At 51.9% G+C, this 16,743-nt stretch overlaps 1 protein-coding gene across 4 annotated transcripts; it reads left to right on the top strand.

The window, feature by feature from the left end:
• The first annotated feature begins 359 nt into the window (after positions 1-359).
• On the top strand, positions 360-16,509 carry SH3BP5L (SH3 binding domain protein 5 like). 4 transcript variants are annotated; one of them, XM_054447672.2, is made up of 7 exons: positions 360-1,212; positions 1,682-2,295; positions 10,110-10,172; positions 10,332-10,460; positions 12,391-12,552; positions 13,826-13,999; positions 14,586-16,509. In XM_054447672.2, the coding sequence occupies exons 2-7, from the start codon at positions 2,113-2,115 to the stop codon at positions 15,054-15,056; spliced, it is 1,182 nt and encodes a 393-aa protein (XP_054303647.1). In that variant the 5' UTR covers positions 360-1,212; positions 1,682-2,112; the 3' UTR covers positions 15,057-16,509. The 4 variants fall into 4 exon arrangements, with proteins under 4 accessions (XP_054303647.1, XP_063526596.1, XP_054303657.1 ...); XM_063670526.1 differs by lacking the exon at positions 360-1,212 and adding an exon at positions 1,279-1,338; XM_054447682.2 differs by lacking the exons at positions 360-1,212; positions 1,682-2,295 and adding an exon at positions 9,855-10,009.
• Positions 16,510-16,743: the final 234 nt, after the last annotated feature.

Genomic DNA, 16,743 nt, shown 5'->3' on the forward strand with positions numbered 1-16,743 from the left:
TAATTTTTCACTTCTCTGACACTATTGAGCCCTGATCACCTTCCTTCCTTCATTCTCTCTTTGAAATGCCCAATCACTTCTGTACAAATCGGAACAGAGGTCAGTTCTTTTCCTTTCTGTAAGTAGTTACTGAATAAAGTCTTTTTCACTGCTTCAATGTCTAGCTGGGTTGTCTTTGACAGGACCCAAAAAGGAGGGGAATTCAGCCCATTTGCCTTTTCCATCTGCAGGGCAAACTTTCGAGTTGACTTTGAGGAAGTTACGCCTTTTGTAAAAACAAAACATCCAACCCTGAATGAAGCCCTTCCCCTTAGGCCTAGGCCCTCGCCTCACCAAGCGACACCTAGAGGTGACAACCAGGCGCTCGTTCATGGACCTAGGTAACGATACACAATGCCATGTAACAAACTGCTGCTCCTCGAGGGCATCTGACCCTGGGTGCACGAGTGAATTAACTGAGTTAATGTTGACTAAGTTCCTGATTAGTATTCACGGAGTAACTGGTGACCCCACCAAAATGTCGTTCAAGGTGCAAGGTCCAGAGGCCTCGAGGACTGGGATTTACCCATCGGAGCCGTCCGCTCAGACGCCGTTAGTAAAGGTTCCGCCGACTTCACTGGAGTGAGGAAAGTCACTTTTGGAAATCGACTTTGCCTTCGCTGGCGAAGTCCGCCAGTGCCCGGACTCGAGTTGCCCCCGGAGCCACTGCCGGAAGTTTACCAGCTCACTTTCGGCGTCGCGCCCGTCTTCGTGGAGCAGGCCGGAAGTGGCTTTCCGGCAGCCGCCGCAGCTCCGTAAAGCAAGATGGCACTACTCGCTCTGAGGCTATTATCTCCGTTTTATATCTAGTATTCCTCTTCTCACCAGTTACTCTCGATTTCCATCCCGCGCCCTGATTTTCTTCAGCACCACATTCTCATGTTTTTCTTTCATTCAGCCTTGGTGGAGGATGGTCTGGAGGCAACCTACGGCTAGCCTGAGCAACGTGGGGCACCATTTTGTACGGAAACTGAAGGCAGGGCGGGGGCGTGTGAGGCCTCCTGAGGAGCCCCGGCTTGAGAGACAGCGTGGGAGGGAGGGCGTTGTTCACCGATGATATATTTCCGCTTCTGGTCTGCCTAGTCGTTTTTGGTTGGATCGGCTTGTTGCGGGGAGGGAGGGGGGAAGATTGTTTGCAGCCTAGAAGCTCCGCAGACGGGAAGGTAAACTGAGGTAAGGCTGTGAGGGGGGCTTTTGCGCATGGCTGGATAGAACGGACGGAAGTAGGGTCCTTGGGATTGCGGAAGAGTGTGGAATTGGAGACGGGAGGCTTAGATTGTCTCGGGTTGGACAGAGAAGGTGGGGTGGGGCTCGGGGTTACAAGGTGAATCGCAAAGCCGGGCAGGGGTGGAGTGGGACGAGCGGGAGACCACAGGAGATGGAGGAGAGCCTAGGGGTGCAGAGGAAAGTCTCGAAGGCGCTGGTTGAGGAGGGGCTGGGTCGAGAGGAGCTGGGACGGGGGAAGAGTAGAGTCTAAAGTCCTTGAGGGCTAAGGAGAGAAGTTGAGGTAGGGACTGGTCGGAATACATGGGTGGGGGCGTGGTAAGAGTGTAGTTTTTGGGAGGCTATAGAGTTGGAAGGGGCTGGTGGCTGCGGTTTTGATGCTGACATGACCATATACTTGGCCTTTGTTTCTCTGCAGCTCCCCAAAGACGCTCATCCTACAGCCTCAGCTCGGGCCCAGCCTTCTCTCTCCAGCTGCCACCACAGCCTGGAGGCGCCTGCCTCCACCCTCCCGAATGGTGCTCCTCCTAGCAGGCCTCGGCCCAGGATCCAAGCCCCCTTTGCCCCCTGCCTTGGAGCTGTTGCTCCGGGTTTGTCATAGTGGACTCCCTGTGGCGGGAAGGGAAGAACTTTTGCACAGACAAGGCTTCAGCTCTAGGAACCCCACTGACAACTTGAATCTCAACCTCTAACCTAGTGTGAGGTTCTTCCTGTGCCCACCTTTTCTGCCTTTTGAGAAGAGAAACTCTTCTCCTGGCCATCTAGAGCCCAGGAAGCCCCAAGCTGGGGCCCTGGTCCCAGCATGTCAGTCCTCTCTTGTGCATAGGGCTCTGCCCTCCGCCTGTCAGCATGGCTGAGCTCAGACAGGTTCCAGGAGGGCGGGAGACCCCACAGGGGGAGCTGCGGCCTGAAGTTGTAGAGGATGAAGTACCTAGGAGCCCAGTCGCAGAAGAGCCTGGAGGAGGTGGAAGCAGCAGCAGTGAGGCCAAATTGTCCCCAAGAGAGGAGGAAGAACTGGATCCTAGAATACAGGTGAGAGCACTGAGAGCGGGGAGAGGAGAGCCCAGATTCCAGCCTCCCTGAAGAGTGTTGGATGAATGAGGGCTTAGACTTACTCTGTCCCCAGTCTTCTGGGGCAGGAAAGGAGAACAAGTTTGTCAACAAATCATTGCAGGGTAATGTGACAAGTTCCAAAAGAGTTGTGTGTCTGAAGTGCTTATGGAGTGCAGAGAAAGGCCTGGCCTTAGTGCTTGGGAGGCATTGCTGAAAGCTTCACTGAAGGAGCAAAGCGTCACTTGGCAGTAGATGAAGGAGGCACACTTTAGGTCAGTGGAGGGTAGGTGTGTTGTACTTCTTTCCAGATAAGCGGAGGGGCTGCCACCTTAGTTAGGGATGCTGTGTGAGAGGAGATGACTTTGATACTGGGGGACAGTTTTGAGGCTGAGTGAGAGAATCTTTTCCCCTTTCTCACCTTCTCAGCAGTACCTTCCAAGGATATGCAGCCCACATTGCTCTGATAATGTGTTTCACTCTTGTAAACAGTGAGCCCTTTCCAGTGTTATAAAGGTAGCATCAACTTTAGATCTATAAAGAAACCCCATATGTTCAAGTATTCGTAACTTTTGTTGTGGCTAATCCTTAGTAACATACATACCTGGCCCTCAGGATAGTGGGTCTCCTAAAGGAATGGAAGAGCAGTTTATTGCCTTGGAGTGTTTACAGTCTAGTTGGTAGGACAGGCAGATCTTTGTGTAGGAGACCTGGGGGTAGTCAGTGAGGAAGACCAACTCTATGTGGAAGAGATGCCTGGCCAGTCAAACCTGGGTTGCAGTGTTTCAGGGAATTGGCTGAGAATGACTTCCTGAGGAACCTTCTTGGGCAGGTGACGACCAGGATCCTCCTGCATGTTTGGGGCTTGAGTCTGCCATTTGTTCCGGTCACATCTCCAAGACTCTGATGTTGTGGAAGTGACTCTTCTATAGGTGAGCAAGAACATATGAAGGCTCAAATTCCTAGGCTTATCTCTCAGCAAACCTTTATTGGATTACTCCAGTGAGTTGGGAAGAAATCAAAGCCAGTCCTGGCATTCTTCCTTCACTCTCTGTGTGGGTTCCTGGGATATGTGTGTGTGTGTGTGTGGGTTCCTCTTCTACTGTGTCCATGCTTATAATGGAGCAGTGGTGAGCCATTTGTTTCTGGCATGAGTCAGTAATTTATTTCTGCTCTGCCTGTCATTGCATTGAAAACAGCCAATTTCTCTTGCTATTTCTACAGATTTATCATCCTCTGAGGAAATCAGCTGTAGTGAAAAAAGCCTTGGGCTAAGTTTCATGCTACCTCCAACCCCATGATTTATGATTTTTATGGAAGTTTCTTTACGTTTCTGAGCCTCAGTTTCTTCATCTGTAAAGTGAGCAGTTGGTCTAGCTGATTTGCACAACTCATTCTTGCTCTGCTCTGACACAAGTCTACAGTTCTTTCTCAAACTCTTTTTGCTTGTTCCTTGGTGATAGTTTGTAGATAGCACTTTGGGAAAGAGCTGTCTCTCTGTTGCTTGCGGAGGAGGGCTGTGTAATGTGCATTATATGCCTCCCTACAGCCTTCCTTGCCCTGCTCCAGAGGTTTCTGCAGAGGAGAATCCACTGTGGTCTATTTACTTGGCCTCTACTGCTCCTGTGTATTTTTCCAGTGTCTGCATAGGCAAATGGTAGTAGTAGGAAGAGTCATACTTGCACTGTGCTGTCTAATAGGGTGGACTAGCTGCATGTGGCTACTTAAACACAATCAATTAAAATTAACACGTAAAAATGCAGTCCCTCGGCCGGGCATGGTGGCTCACACCTGTAATCCCAGCATGTTGGGAGGCCGAGGCAGGTGGATCACCTGAGGTCAAGAGTTTGAGACCAGCCTGGCCAACATGGTGAAACCCCGTCTCTACTAAAAATAAAAAAAGCTAGCCAAGTCTTGTGGCGGGTGCCTGTAATCCCAGCTACTTGGGGGGTTGAGGCAGGAGAATTGCTTGAACCCAGGAGGCGGAGGTTGCAGTGAGCTGAGATCTGCCACTGCACTCTAGCCTGGGTGACAAGAGTGAAACTCCGTCTCAGAAAAAAAAAAAAAAAAAAAAAAGCAGTTCCTCAATGTTATACTGACAGTGCAGAAATAGAATATTCTGTCATTACTGACTCTTCTATCAGATGAGCTCTATGAGAGTTGGAGTACACTGAGGTAGCGTAAGATTTACTTTGCCTCCAGTGAACTTGTGATGTCACTGGTGCAGGAAGGGTAACCAGACCCTAGTCTCTCTTGCTAAACTGCACAGCACACTGTAGAATGTTGTGGGTTGTATAGGGAGGAAAGGTCTAGTAATAGCTTCCCTCATTTGATGACACAGGTGTGGGTAGGCCAGTGCTCTGACCTCAGCAGGGAGTTAGTGTGAGAGAGGCAGTCTGGCTTGAGGGGCACCCTTCATGGAGGAGGCTGGTGGCATTTTGCCCTTCTGTGGTTGGGCTTTCAAGATGAGGAAGAGATTGGGGTGTTTGTCTTTCAAGGTCCCTTTGAGTGTTGACAGTTCACCAGACCATGCACATTGCTCTGATCATGTGTTTCAGTGCTTTAGGTGGGTATTCATTTCTCTGGATTTTCAGTGCATTTACTGGGTTTCCATCCACAGTCCATAAAAAGCCACCAGGGAGCTTCAAAAATACCCTTACCTGAGCCTTTCCAGACACGTGGATTCTCTTAGTCTGGGTGGGGTGAGAAGGGATTCTGATGTTACAGTCAGAGCCAAATCCACTGGGCCGGGTATATCCCAAAGGTAGAGCACCTGTTTCGGTATTTTCTGAGGCTCCCAGAAATGGCTGTCCTTAGGATGAGGCCCTCTCTGACCTGGGGCTGGAGTTCCTTTGCAGGCAGGCAGCTCCATGGCCATTTATGGTGGGATTCCTCTGGAAGTTGGAAGGAAGTCAGCTGGTGCCTACCTGGAGCGTGCTGTCCCTCCAGGGAAGGCTGCTGGCTGTGTCTCCATGTCATGATCTTAGTGGAGTTCTTTTGAGTCCTCCAGGCTCATCCTCGGCTTTCCGAGAGGGTTCCAGTGGAGGGAAGAGGAAAGGAGCGTGGATCTAGGATGGACCTGGGTCTGTTCTGTGACTTTCTCAGCCTCCTCTTAGTGGTTGCATTCTTTCTTCAGATGTGAGTGCTCTTGTTTACCTGCTCCTTTCCAAACTCTCTAGGGTGACTTTGCAACCTCTGTGACCTCATCTAGAAGTATGGGTTTAGCTTTCACAGGACAGTCATCACCCTGGCCCCAGTTACCATTAGCTTGAGTCTTTTGATGGTCTGCGCTAGGTGGGGTGGGAGCATCTGCAGCCTGAGTCCCCATGCCTTTGATTCAGTGTCCTGGCATCCTGGGAATCTGACTGCTGTGCCCTGGGAAGGTCACCCTCCCTGCTGGCTGCTGGCTCACTGATGGATGATGCATGTTGATTCAGACTTTGTCCTCCCTGAATTCCATTTCAGCTGAGTGCCAGGAGTCCCTGGTGAAGCAGGCCAAATGGAATGTGTTGCTGACTGCCCAAAACCGTCCCAGGTCCTCAGTGGATTCCTGCTCTGCCTTTCCTTGGGTGTCCCCTAGGTGGTTTATCCCCCTCCCTCCTGTGCTGACCTTGCCCTCCAGGCTGCTTTGCTCCCCAGGCATCTTCTTGTCCTGTTAGGGAGAGCTTTGTGACTCTGAGGGGACAGATCCCATCAGCAGATGGCTTTCTGTAAATTGCTGGAGGTGCCACTGGGAAGCTAGTTCCCATATAGAAAGATAATGCCCACTCCTGCCACTTGCCAATAGCAACAGCTCTTCTTGTCCTTTTAACAGTAGTAACAACTTATGCTGAGCCATCCAATCCATTGATGATCTCGTCAGGAGCTGGAAGTTGATGACTGAAAGCATTTGAGGCCATGGAATCCAGTGGGGATCCAGTCTTGGTCTTTGATTTGCCACATGAACATTGCAGGGTGGCCTTTAACAACTGACCCCCCATAATCAATGTTTGTTGCATTTCCAATCCCTGTCCTTTTTCTACGTGGGCTGTGGTTTTCCTAGATTACAGCACTTCTTTCTTTACTGAGATGTCCTTCCAGTGGTGTCCTCAGTCCCAGGAGGGTGGCGACAGTGGAAGGAAAGTGAGATCAAAGATTGGTCCTGGATCCAGACCCAAGTCTGTCACTAATTTTCCGCCTGGTTGTTTCTCATCTGTCAAATGCAAAGTTGCTGAGGAAGAATATTCCAGTAGGAGGTGCTGAAAAAACTGGTCACTCGTCTTCCAGATAGCCTAAAAGCCCCTGTAGGCCACGTGAAGCCCCAGGAAGCTGGGCCCCCGGGGAGATAGGTTGCCTTTCACCTTGACAGACATTGCCTTTTTAGGGCCTGTTAGAGTGATCGTGTGAGTTGCTGGTGATGTCTCTGTTAGGAAGGCACTGTGAAACTTGGAGTTCTATGTGTCTGGTAGTGTTGGTGCTGACCCTGTGCCTCCTCTGGGGCCCTGAGCTGTGTTGGCTGCCTGTTCTTCCAGAATGGTTGTTATTTTATGGACACTGGGTTGTGCGACACTGTAGATGCATCTACCCAAATACAACAACTTCTAGACCTTCGCCATCCAACACAGGAGCCACATGCCACTGTCTAGGTTGAGATGTGCCCTAAGAGTCAAGTGCATATGGATTTTGAAGACTTAGTTTAAAAAAGTAAAAGTATGGATAATAATATTATTTTATGTTGATCACATGTTGAAATATATTTTGGATATATTGGGTTAAATGTATTTTTATAATTTCACTCATTTTACTTTTTTACTTTTAAAAAATGTGGCTTCTAGAATTAAAAATTCCATCTGCAGCTCCTGTTACGTTTCTGTTGAATAAGTCTCTTCGAGAAAGTTTAGAGCAAGTTTGTCCAACCCGTGGCCTGTGGGCCGCATGCAGCCCAGGATGGCATTGAACACGGCCCAATGCAAATTTGTAAACTTTTCTTAAAACATTATGAGATTTTTTTGCAATTTTTTTTTTTTTTTTGAGACAGAGTCTTGCTCTCTCACCCAGGCTGGAGTGCAGTGGCACAATCTCAGACCACTGCAACTTCCGTCTCCCAGATTCAGGTGATTCTCCTGCCTCAGCCGTCCCAGTAGCTGGGACTACAGGTGTGTACCAGCATACCCAGCTATTTTTTTGTATTTTAGTAGAGATGGGCTTTGCATCATGTTGCCCAGGCTGTTCTCAAACTCCTGAGTTCAGGCAATCTGCCCACCTCGGCCTCCTGAAGTGCTAGGATTACAGGCGTGAGCCACTGCGCCTGCCCACAATTTTTTTTTTTTTTTTTTTTAGCTCATCAGCTATAGTTAGTGTTAGTGTATTTTATGTGTGGCCCAGGACAGTTCTTCTTCCAGTGTGTCCCAGGGAAGCAAAAAGATTGGACACCCCTAGTTTAGAGCCAGATTTGTGGCCCTCCTTAGGCAGCGTCTACACTGTTGTAGGTATGTGCATTTTCATATCCTCATTCCTTGTTCCATTACAGGTTTCTACCTTTGTGTTCTTCCTGTTACTGTAATTAACATGTCAAACCATTTCCTGTATTCTTACCTGCTGACCCAGATCTTTTCAGGATCAAGGCAGGGGATGGGGGGAGGATAGAAGGAGTAGAAGGGACTAAAAGGAAGATTGTGCGTGTCAGCCTGACTCCCTCACTGGGTTGCTGAAAGGCCCGAATGAGGTGAGTGGGGGCCAACATCACGGCCATATGAGTGGGAAGTGATTGTGGTGTCACTGCCAAGTGCAAGTTGTGGGTCTGGGCAGCAGGCACATGCTGGGCTGGGTCCCTCTGGCCTGTCCAGCCTCCTGTCCAGAGACAGCAGGGCTGATGAAGGCAAATCCTATAGCTAGGCACCAGGTATTTCCCGGCACAAGGCCCTTGGCACAGACCAGCACTGCTCCACAGTAGTGTCCTTAGCTCACCAGGGGCTCTGGGAACTTTTGTGTTTTCTCGGGCAAGGGAGGCCATTACCCCTCTCAGCAATCTGCCATTTCCTGGAAAGCCCTGGATGGTTCTATTGCTTCTCTCTCTAGTCCTTCCAGGGGCCAGGAAGGCACTCAAACCAGCTTGTCCAGCGACTTTTCCCCAGGACTCTCCCTCCCTCCCACAGGATCTGCTCTGTAGGGACCTGCGGTCATGGTCACCCATTGCCATGCAGGCCAAAAGGCTTCTTGGACTCTATACACTTTCTTGATCTTGACCTTAGTCATCCACCAAGCCCCTGTGATTCTGTGTCCTGTGTTTCCTTGGGCTCTGCCCTCTCCTCTGCCGCCTGGAATACTATAGACAGCCTCCACCTTTTTTTTTTTTTTTTTTGTGATGGAGTCTCACTGTGTTGCCTAGGCTGGAGTGCAGTGGCACGATCTGGGCTTACTGCAATCCCTGCCCCCCGGGTTCAAGCCATTTTCGTGCCTCAGCCTCCCAAGTAGCTGAGATTATAGGTGCGTGCCACCACGCCCAGCTAATTTTTGTGTTTTTACTAGAGACAGGGCTTCACCATGTTGGCCAGGCCAGTCTCAAACTCCTGGCCTCAAGTGATTCGCCCACCTCTGCCTCCCAAAGTGCTGGGATTACAGGCGTGAGCCACCACGCCCGTCCCAGCCTCCACTTTTGTCTTCCTGGCTCCCCCAGGCTTTTGTTACATTGGCACCAGGCTCTGAGAGACCCTTTTGCCATTGCAGAAAGTCCTCATACTACCTCCCATAGTGCTGTAGCCTTACTGACCTTCTCACCTGCCAACTTGTCTGCCCAGGGTACCTGCTCCCCTTTGGTTCCTTGGCCCTTTGTTCCTCACTGGCACTTTATTTTTTTGAGACAGAGTCTTGCTGTGTCACCCAGGCTGTAGTGCAGTGGTGTGATCTTGGCTCACTGCAGCCTCTGCCTCCCAGGTTCAAGTGATTCTCCTGCCTCAGCCTCCCAAGTAGCTGGGACTATAGGTGCACGCTGCCACACCCGGCTAATTTTTGCATTTCTAGTAGAGACAGGGTTTCACCATGTTGCCCTGGCTGGTCTTGAACTCCTGACCTCAGGTGATCTGCCTGCCTCGGCCTCCCAAAGTGCTGGGATTACAGGCGTGAGCCACTTTGCCCAGTCATTCACTGGCACTTTTGTGTCTATGAAGTCCTTCCAGCTGGGGAGCAAGTGTTCCAGGCACCCTACCCTGACCTTCTGCTGCCCCGTTAGGTGACCTTGCTGCCCGGAGAGCACCCACACCCACCCCTCACAAGGCTGCACATGCTGCCCAGGACCTGCTGCTGACTCGCAGCTCTAAGCTGCCACCTCTATGTCCTGAATTCTCAGGTCTCACGGTCCCGAGAGGTGATAAGTGTGCAGTAAACACGTGCTGACTGAGTGGCCCTGCCCTGGCCCAGGTGGCCGTCCTCTCACAGAGAGCAAGCCTTCAGGTCCAAGGAGACTCCCTCAGTTTGAGGAAGTGTTGCAATGTCATGGAGAGAGTGAGGGCTCACCACAACTTCACGTTGTGCATATTAGTGCTGCATTCTCCAAACCTCAATTTCTTCATCCTTGAAACTGGGGTTTTACTACCCAATACAAGGTAGAGTTGTGAGGATTACATGAGATTGTATGTATCAGGTCCCTGACAGACAAGAAAGCATTTGGCAATCTCCATATCTTCTTTCCTTTCCTGAGTGTCTCACCTCATTTCCCTGGGCAAGTGGGGCTCTCTCTCTCTGTGTTGCTCCTGCCTTGCATGGTTCACTCAAGGCTACTTCCTTCCACTGCGCTAATTTGCCACCCCTCTCTGTGGCAGGAGGAGTTGGAGCACCTGAACCAGGCCAGCGAGGAGATCAACCAGGTGGAACTACAGCTGGACGTGAGTGTCCTTTTCCTTATGTGCTTGGGCTGGTCCTTGGAAGTATCTCCATCTGTCTCTTTCCCAGATTGAGGCAGTGGCAGTGGGAGGGGTGTGTCTGAGAAACAAGAGGGGCTGGGACCCAAACATGTGCCTTTCTTCTGCCTTGTTCCTTTCCAGGAGGCCAGGACCACCTATCGGAGGATCCTGCAGGAGTCGGCGAGGAAACTGAATACACAGGGTTCCCACTTGGGGAGCTGCATCGAGAAAGCCCGGCCCTACTATGAGGCTCGGCGGCTGGCTAAGGAGGTATGGCTGGCTGACCACGTTTGAGGAAGGCTACATGCTGAGCCTGGCCCTGGATTCTTCTGTCTCTATGTGGAGTGAGAGACAAAACACCAGACCCTGAGGGCAGAGCCCTGGGCTAGACCTGGCTGGTCGGAACCAGCTCTGTGGGCTCAGGAGGTTCCTTTACCACCGTGGGCTCTGGGCTCATGGTCTATAAAATGGTGAGGGTGGGTGTGGGAGAACATTCAGTTCAGCCCTGCTAATGTTTAAGTGCCTTCTGCGTATCAGGAACCAGGCTTTAGGGTATATCAGATGTCAGTTCTAACATCTTGTTGTTTTCGTCTACACCCATTTCCTCTTCCCTTTGGTTCATGTCTCTCTTCTGAATCATTTCTTTGCTTACTCCTCACTCTTTTCCCCATCCCACCCCCCCTTTTTTCTGTAACAAATTATTTTTAACAAATAATATGTGTTCACCGTTGGAAGAACATAATAAAACAAGAAGGAAACAAAAATCACCCAAAATCCTACCATGCACATTTCATGCATGTTGTTTCCTGGGATTTGTTGTCATCCTGTATGGTGAGGTGATAGATACAGAGACAACTGCCTTGGAAGAAGAGTTTGTTCCCAAGAGGAGGGGACATACCATGCCATGCAGGGCCACACTGGGAAGCAACCAGGGTCCTTCAGGAGGCAGAATAAGTGAAGGAGAAAGCAAAGCACAGAGCCTTAGTGTGGTTTTTGTGGAAGGGAGTAGGTGAGGCAGGGTAGGCAAGTTTGGATAAGTTTAGAAGTAGATAGTTGGAATAACTTTGCTAGGCCCTGGGCTATAGGGGCAGCCTCTAATTATCTAGTACCTGGCCCTGGGATGACTTAGGGCAGAGGAAATATTGGCTTGGTGGGGGAGCAGTAGGTAAAGGAGTTAGTTGGGGATCCAGGCTTTGGATTATTTGGTTGGTTTGCATATGAAAGGCACACTTACAGGGGAGTTTACTGTCTCTAGGAATTAGCCCTGGAAGGGGCAGTTTGTCCTTGGCCAGCAAGGTCCCCCAAGACATGAAAGTATCATAAAGTATAGAAAATAAAAATATGATTAATACAGCACAGATAACCATGTGTGCTGTATCAATCATATTTCGTGTCCGTGTATATCCAGCCAAAATGGGATTACACAGTATGTGCTATTTTGTTCTTTTATTAGCATTATGACATGGTTCCATGTCAATAACTATACATCCAAGCCGTCATTTTAAAGGACTGATTAATTAATTTTTTATTTTTTTAAGAAATGGGGTCTTGCTCTGTTGCCCAGACTGGAGTGCAATGGTGTGATCATAGCTCACTGTAACCTCAAACTCCTAGGCTCAAGTAATCCTCCTCCCTCAGCCTCACAAGTAGATGGGCTCACAGGCAGAAGCCACTGCGCCCAGCTTATTTTCTTATATTAGATGTACTATTATTTATTTAACCAATGTCCTATAACTGAAAAGTTAGGTTTGTTTCGTTTTTTGCTTGGTTGGTATGGCTGTGATGACTGTCTCTGAGCACTTGTCTGATTACTTCCTTCAGCTTGCCTGCTGAACATGGAATTGATGGTCTCAAGGTCATCTTTTCTGTAAGACTCTGTCTATGTTGCTAACCACCTTACACTAAAATGGTTTGTATTCTCCTTTGTTTTCCCTAGGGGAAAAGGCTAGCAGCCTTTGGGAGTGCTGGATTTCACACACCTACCCCCCTCTGGCAAAATTTTTATTTCTTCTAGTCCATATCCTTATGAAATATTCTTTATAGAATGTTGCTTCCTTGGCATTTATCCTCAGCACAGTTTGGGAAATGAAGCCGACATTGCTAGTAGGCCTTCCTCCTCTTATCCTCACGTCTATTATGGGTCTCCATGGGCAGCTGGGGTCCCTCAGGGTTCCCCATCCTGATATCCCTCTCCCCCCAGGCTCAGCAGGAGACACAGAAGGCAGCGCTGCGGTACGAGCGGGCCGTAAGCATGCACAACGCTGCTCGGGAAATGGTGTTTGTGGCTGAGCAGGGCGTCATGGCTGACAAGAACCGACTGGACCCCACGTGGCAGGAGATGCTGAACCATGCTACCTGCAAGGTGAGCTGGGTGGTGCCGGCAGGTCCCCTTCGCTGGTTCTCGTCCATCCTTTGCTATGTCTTTATCACCTCACCTCCTCATTCTTTCCTCCATTGTAGCCTTCTTTCAACTTTGATTCTGTTTCAGGCAAAACCTGTTCCTAGTTTTCTGTTCTGTTTGGCCTTCAGTGCTTCCCATATTCCATTTCCCTCTGACTTAGAATGTCATCCTGGGCTCTTCTTGAATGTTTGCCTCCAGGTGTGGGACAATTCATCCCTGGTAGATACTCAGGATTCAACATTCACATTTTGTTATGTTTAGCTGTGTGACTCCTCGCTTCTGTTTTCAGAATCTGCTCCCTTTCCTGCTTTTGAGCTCTGACAATACACCTCGAATTTTGAAGTATAATTTATGTGTCATTTCCAAGCTCCTGAAAGGGGACTGGGAAGCGGAAGGATCTCTGCCGTTGGCCCTGTCTGCCACCTTCAGCTTGCACAGGGCAGGCGTCAGCTCTTCGAGGGGGTGTTTGTGGCTTGTGATTCTTCATCTGCCCCTCGCACAGAACAGGCACCTCACTTCTACTCTAGAGCTCGTGCAAATGAGAGCACACAGCAGTGGGGGAGGGGTTAGGGGATGGTGTACAGTCTAGAGCTACACCTGAACAGGGAGCAGGTGAGGGCTCCAGCCACTTTGTCTACCAGGACAAGTGGGCCAACTGTACAACACCCTGAGCAGAAGCACACCAGAGTCCCATCCAACCTTGGCCCACTTGTGGGCGATGCCCACATAGGGTGTGGAAACCTGGAGAACCCAGGGCACAGCTGTGGCTCCCCACACAGGCTCTTCTCATTCCCAGATCCCTAACCATTGGCGCTGAGGGCTCCCTGAAGAGAATGGCTGCTGCAGATGTGTGATGTGCTGACAGACATTCCCTTGATGCTCTCAAGTGGTTGAGTGGGCACCAGCATCCCTTTCCTGGCGGCAGTAAAGCTGAGTAGCCAGTGGTGCAGGTGACAGTAGGCAAGAACATGGGGAAGAGGTGGCTCAGAGGCATGTGCCTGTGATGTGGTCCTCGACGGTCAGGCAGCAGATCCAAGAGAGACAGAAATAAGCTGTCTTGAGGCTCATAAACACTGTGTTCCCCTGCGTGTCTCGGGCTCTGTACACAGTTGAGGGTTTGCAGAGGATGTTCCTGTTTGGGTTCCCCCCAGGGCATTGTTCAGATTGGCAGCCTGGGGCAGATGCCAGAGACTGAAGCATGGGTCCTGGCTCAGTGATGTGTCCTCTGGGCCAGGTGAATGAGGCGGAGGAAGAGCGGCTTCGAGGTGAGCGGGAGCACCAGCGAGTGACTCGGCTGTGCCAACAGGCTGAGGCTCGGGTCCAAGCCCTGCAGAAGACCCTCCGGAGGGCCATCGGCAAGAGCCGCCCCTACTTTGAGCTCAAGGCCCAGTTCAGCCAGATCCTGGAGGTAGCTGAGTGGGTGAGGGGGAGGAGGAATGGGTAGGTGGGGGTGCAGGCTGGAGGGGATGCTGGTCGGCCTCTCTGGGCCATCTTGGTGAGGTGGCCAGGGTGAGGCCTCCGGCTAGTGGTGGGGAAGGGTGGTGGCACACATGTTCCAAATGACCTTGCAGGAGTGAGAGGCAGGGATGGGGGCTGGTGACGGGGGCTGGTGACGGGGGCTGGTGACGGCGAGAACGTAGTTGGAAGAAGGGAGGTAAACAAGAGGAAAAGAACTGGTGGAAATCCGGGATGGGGAAGAAGAACCAGCCATTGGGTGAAAGGGAACAGTGGGGAGAGGATGAGGAGCAGGAGCTGGTGGAGAGGAAGGCCTGAGAGGAAGGCTCTGGAAGGTGGGGCTCAGGTCAGGAGCAGGATTGCTGGGGAAGAACAACGCAGAGCGAGTGGAGCAGGGAAGGGTGTTGTGGGTCTGTGGTGGGTGCTGAGCCAGCTGTCCAGGTATTCTGGGAGAGCAGGCCCTCAGACCTCAGTGCAGAGTGCTGAGTAAGGTGGAGACGTGCCCCATGGGTCGCCTTACTCTGTTCTGCCCTCTGCAGGAGCACAAGGCCAAGGTGACAGAACTGGAGCAGCAGGTAGCTCAGGCCAAGACGCGCTACTCCGTGGCCCTTCGTAACCTGGAGCAGATCAGCGAGCAGATTCACGCGCGGCGCCGCGGGGATCTGCCTCCCCACCCGCTGGGCCCTCGGCGCTCCTCCCCTGTGGGGGCTGAAGCAGGACCTGAGGACACAGAGGACGGAGACAGCGGGATTGAGGGGGCCGAGGGTGCGGGGCTGGAGGAGGGCAGCAGCCTGGGGCCCGGCCCCGCCCCCGACACCGATACGCTGAGTCTGCTGAGCCTGCGCACGGTGGCCTCAGACCTGCAGAAGTGCGACTCCGTGGAGCACTTGCGAGGCCTCTCGGACCACGTCAGTCTGGACGGCCAAGAGCTGGGAACCCGGAGTGGAGGGCGCCGGGGCAGCGACGGCGGAGTCCGTGGGGGTCGGCACCAGCGCAGCGTCAGCCTGTAGCCGAGGGGCCAGGGTTCCTGGCTTGAATCTGCTACCACGGGCCGGTTGGGGCCCACAGTCTTCTCACGCCCTCTCCTCTGGGGCCTCGTCTTCCCGAAGGTCCCCTTCTCCAGTGCTTCCCTGGGAGAGGCCAGCTGTGTTCGAGTCCTCTGTGCCTGCCCTGGTGTTCTTACAGCCGCCCCCGTCCCCTCAGCAGGCAGCTCTCTTTGCCTTACCCATTCAGAAGGCTTGCTCTCGGCGCTCTGTCTGCCTCTGCCTGCTGGCTCATCACAATCTGCGGGGCATTGACCCTTTGCTTTCCCTTTCTGCTCCCTCTCTTTCCATCTGTTTGGCTTTTTCCCTCAGGGAACTTGGTCTAGAAGGCACTGGGAAGCTCATCAGAGAAAATGGGTGCTGGGCCTGAGTACTCCCGTCGGAGGGGATGGACAGTCACCCCTCCCGTTGGTTTCCGGCCCCGCCCCCCTTCCCAAGGCAACTCTGGAGGGTACTCTAGGTATGCTGCTGAGCCCTGCACCCCCGTCCTGCTCCAGCCTGCCCGTGTGTAACCTGTAAGATGTACTGTGTGCCTCTGGAAGACACCACCTTTCCCTTCAGCATTCCCTTTCATGACCTGAGGCACTCTGCGATGTGTTCCCCAAAGCAGAACTTACAGGACCTGCAGGAAGCTGGTGTCAGGGAGAGAAACCCAACCCTGCTGTCAACATAGGGAGTATCACCAACTCCAGATTGGCTCCTGTGGGTATGGTGTTTCCGCTGGGCTGGGTCCTCAACGTTGCCAGGGTGCTAGTGGGTCCTTAACAGGGCCCATGTTGGGGGTGAAGTCATGAGGTCCTGAAGGCTTAGGCCCCTGTCATTCCCACCCTCACTCTTGCTGCACAGTTGTGTTTACCTTTTCTGGGTAGAGGATGCTGAACTGACTCAGCACCCTCCTGCAGGGCAGGGTTAGGGAATTTGGTGCTCAATTGTTCTCTCTTGCTCTTCCCCAAACTGAACAATACCTACTGCAGGATCCCTCGGGGCACACTGAAGCTTGGCTGCCAACCCTCTTACTTCCTTTGCTACAGGGAGGGGTTGGCTTGGGGTGAAAAGTTCTGCCCTCCGCAGGGAGCAGCTCCAGCTGCCTGGCAGTGCTCCCAGTTTGTAGGGAAGCCACACCAGATCTGGGTGCCTTGGGAGAACCGGTCCTTCCTTTTGACCCACCCCAGGATGATGGAGTGCTCTCGTCTAGGCCCATGTTCTGCCAGCGACCGGGATGAGTGGGCAACTAGACTCTGCACGGGGGTCTACAGGTTGAGGGAGGTTGGTCACAATGAGAACCTCGGGGTTTGAGGTGGCCATGGGCAGAGAGCAGAAAGGGAGGGAGGGTGTGGGTGTGCGTATGTGCATGTGCTGGTGTGTAAGGGGGAAAGGGTCTTTCCTGGTTTTATTTAAATAAAGTAGTTTATGTAACAGTTAACATCTACTGTCCTTGCTGGAGGAAGAGAAAAGGGGCAAAGATGAGGCAAGGGTTGGGGGAGGGAAGAGCAGGGTTAGGCGGCAGGCTTTTTAGTTGGTGTGGTTGGGGAAGGGAGGTGAAGGACCAGATTGAGTGAGCTGCGCTATGCATGCTCTTGGGGGGGTGCAAGGCCCCATGGCCAGGGTGGCCATGTACAGGGCAAGTGTAGAGAAGCAGGGGAGGAGTTGGTGC

The sequence above is a fragment of the Pongo pygmaeus genome, chromosome 1, assembly GCF_028885625.2.
Source record: "Pongo pygmaeus isolate AG05252 chromosome 1, NHGRI_mPonPyg2-v2.0_pri, whole genome shotgun sequence".
Lineage (NCBI taxonomy): Eukaryota > Metazoa > Chordata > Mammalia > Primates > Hominidae > Pongo > Pongo pygmaeus.